General features: G+C 40.4%; 1 protein-coding gene across 1 annotated transcript in view; it reads right to left on the reverse strand.

The window, feature by feature from the left end:
- The window catches only part of XPNPEP3 (X-prolyl aminopeptidase 3), a 77,806-nt gene that overhangs the window by 40,337 nt on the left and 33,730 nt on the right, over positions 1-3,739 (reverse strand). Inside the window, exon 3 of the mRNA XM_006150742.3 lies at positions 624-1,031. Coding sequence (XP_006150804.1) covers positions 624-1,031 — 408 coding nt within the window. The remainder of the gene's footprint in view (positions 1-623; positions 1,032-3,739) is intronic.

The raw sequence follows: 3,739 nt of genomic DNA on the forward strand, positions 1-3,739 counted from the left end.
TTTGAGTCCCAGACCTGGTGGCTTGCTTTCTCACTTTCTCTCTCTCTCTGTCCCTCTTCAGTCAAATTAAAATAAATAAATAAAGTTAAATTTTAAAAATTAAAAAAGAAAAAAAAAAAGCAAAGGGATTGCAGTGTGGCCATCACCCTGGGGAATGCTTTGTCACTATTTCTTTCTCTGTCTCTGGCAAGTACATGTGCCCTATAGCAAACAGCACAGTTTTGTCAAGATTAGTATCTCTTCATTGGGGCTTGAGGGAATGTTTAGTCATTTTAATAAATTAATAACTGGTACCAGCGAATGGCATAATGGTTATGTCACTGGACTCCCACATCATTGACCATGGTTTGAGTCCTGAACCCGGTGACTTCAAACTCATGCTAAGTGTGTGTGCATGTGTGCTCAAAATCCTGAGCGGAGAACAGAGGAGAAGGAATTGTGATGTGGCCATCCCCCCAGGGGTGATTTCTCCTTTTCTGTCTCTCCAGTGAGTGCATGTGCCCTATAGCAAAAATTTCGCTCACAACGCCCCCCCCCAAAAAAAAGAAATTAGTAACTAAATAGGCAAGGAAGGTTTTAATAGCAATCTGGCCAGTGACTTTACTTTTATTCCCACTTGATACCTTTCAGTCTGGGCACTAGATGCTGAAATTCTTCTAGTGTATAGGCTTCATCCACTCCAGTTAGAGCTATTGCTCCATCAGTGCCAGATCGTGGGCCATCCCAGAGTTCTCGACTGGGGTCTCTCCGAGGTACAAAAAGCATGGTCTTATGTGCTGGAAACTGCTTGTCCGGGAGGCTTTGAAGGACCAGAATGCTATCGGGCTCTTGGAATCCACACAGGTACAGGAAATTGTTGTCTTGGTGGAAAGTGTAGGGGATATCATTGCTCATATAATATGTAGGGTTGGAAAGCACGACAACAGCCTGGTCTGTCCCACTCTGTCCATGTGTTTCTTTGTGGATCAAAGACATCAGTTTGTGCCTGCGAAGTGCATATTCTACTTGAGATAGTCCTGGTGTCACCTCCCCTGGAAATAACAAATAAAAGTGGTGCTTTACATTTCTATAGTGCCAAAATACAGTACTTAAGGTAACTTAATATTAGATGGAGAAACACAAGTTCATTTCTTCCATCCAGGCCAAATCTTCTCATAGCACATGGGGAATCAGGGAGATAACAGGGCCTCCAAATTTCTATTCCATTGCAAAAACTGGGAAGAAATGACAGTAAAGTGTGGCTGGTCCTACCTGAAAACTGGGATTATGACCCCTTAAAGCATCTTCCAGCTCTTTGGTGCACTCTTTTATTCATTCAATCAAACATTTATTTAACATTATTATGTGTAAGGTATTATTAGTTATGTATTCAAAGTTGCCTTAAAGTTCCAATATGTACGATAGAAGACTCATGTTATCTCTGTATGACCTCCTTAAAATAAGGTAAGTTCCATGAGAACATAGATTTTTGACTGTTCAATATTATATTCTCAAGGCCTAGAATAATATGTAAACTACAGCAGGCATTTGAGAAGTATTCCTTAAACGATCTACAGTTTTTAACGTAACAGTTTTAGAACAAAAACCTTTCCCCAATCTCAGAACCTAGAATAAATTTCCCCTCCTGAATTCCCAGTCACTGGGGGATGATTTCTCACTTTCTATCTCTCTCTGTCTTTCTGGTGCCCTATGGCAAAAATATCTCTCTCTCTCTCAAAAAAAAAAAAAAATTCATGATAGAGAATGTGCATGTACAAGAGAGAAAGAACACATGCCCACTTTTCACAGGGCTGATCAGACCATGATCCCCCTTAAGTCCTCCAGCCACCGAGTCCTGGCCACATGTACTTGCTTATAGCTATCATCCAGCAGACTGCCTGTCTATTAGCAGAGTGAGGATCAGGTGAATGCTTCCCTTAGAAAATAGAAATTATACCTGCTTTTACTTCAGGTAAGGGCTTGAACTTGATCTAATAGGCAACAAATAGCTACTGTAGATAAAGAGTATGGAGTATACATGATTTCCCTTTTTTTAGCCTCTTTTTCTATTTAGGATTGTAATTATAAAACTATATACTCATTGAGGAACCAGCAGTTAGCGTAATGGCTATGTCGGTGGACTCCCACGTAGCTGACCACGGTTCACATCCCGGACCTGGTGGCTTAAAACTCACGCCGGGCGCGTGTACGTGTGTGCCCAAGATCCCGAGAGGAGAATGGAGGAGAAAGGATTGCGGTGTGGCCATCCCCCCTGGGGGGTGATTTCTCGCTTTCTGTCTCTCTGGCGAGTGCACGCACGTTATAGCAAAAAAACCTCTCCAAAAAAACCCAAAAAAACCCTATATACTTATTGAGACAAAAATCAAGTAAAACTCTGGTAAGCACATATGCTCTATGGCAAGTTAAAAGAAAAACAAAATCATACACACAAAGATATACATTTGGAGCTTTTTAATCACTATGTTTTACAAAACCAACATATCACTTTTCTGTATCTTATTTTTCCCTCTTTTTTTTTTTTTGTCTTTTTAGAGAGATTTTTGCTAAAGGACGCATGTGCTCCCTGGAGAGAGAGAAAGAAAGAGAGAGAGACAGAGAGAGACGGAAAAGGAAAAAAATCACACACACACACACACACACACACACCCCAGGAGGGATGGCCATACTGCAATCCCTTCTTATCCATTCTCCTCTTGGGATTTTGGGCACACACGTACATGTGCCTGGTGTAAGTTCAAGTTGCTGGGTCCAAGACTCAAACGGAAGTTGATTACACGGTAGTCCACCGATGTAACCATTATGCCACCTGTTGGTCCCCAATTCACTCTGTTTAATATTGCCCTAAAAACGGCTGGCAAGTGGCATGGTGGTTAAGGGCGGTGGACTACCACATGGCCAACTGTGGTTCAAGTCCCGGACATGGTGGCTTGCTTTCTCTCTCTCTCTCTCTCTCTCGCTCTGTCCCTCTCTGGTCAAATTAAAATAAATAAATTTAAAGAAAATAATTCTTAAAAAAACAAACAAAAAACATTGACAATAAATAAATAAATAAAGTAATATTGCCCTAACATTTCATGGCATTGCTACATCATAACTTACTGAGCAATATCCATACTAGTAGGCATTTATATCATTTTCAGTGTTTTGCTGCTACAAAAATGTCTTTGTACTTAACGTCTTGGTACTTTCATGTCCTATGTACTAGTGCTTTTATTTATTACTATTTTTTAAAGAATTATTTACTTAATTTTATTCATCCATTCATTTAAATTTGACAGAGACAGACAGAGGTACAGAGAGAGTGTGAAAGCCACCACGTCTGGGACGTGAACTGTGATTGTCCATGTGGGAGTGTCCAGCGCCTTAACCACCATGCCACCTGCTGGCCCCCATTTTTTATTAAATAATTATTTATTTTTATTTGTTCATTCATTCATTTTTTAATTTGACCAGAGAGAGACACACAGAGAGAAAGAGAGAGAGAGAGGGAAAGTGAAAAAGCAACCCACTAGGTCCAGGACTCGAACCTTGGTTGGCCTTATGGGAGTGTCCAGTGTCCTAACCACCACGCCACCTGCTGGTCCCCTAGTGTTTTTATTCTACAGGATAGTCCTAGAAGGGAAATTGCTGGGTCAAAAATCTTTGAATGTTCTCATGATTCATGTTAGTAAATGTAACATAGTTTTTTATGATTACGTTAGAACTGGCTAGTTTTTTTTTTTTTTTGGAGAGGTTTTTT

The sequence above is a fragment of the Tupaia chinensis genome, unplaced genomic scaffold (assembly GCF_000334495.1).
Source record: "Tupaia chinensis unplaced genomic scaffold, TupChi_1.0 Scaffold000294_5, whole genome shotgun sequence".
Classification (NCBI taxonomy): domain Eukaryota; kingdom Metazoa; phylum Chordata; class Mammalia; order Scandentia; family Tupaiidae; genus Tupaia; species Tupaia belangeri.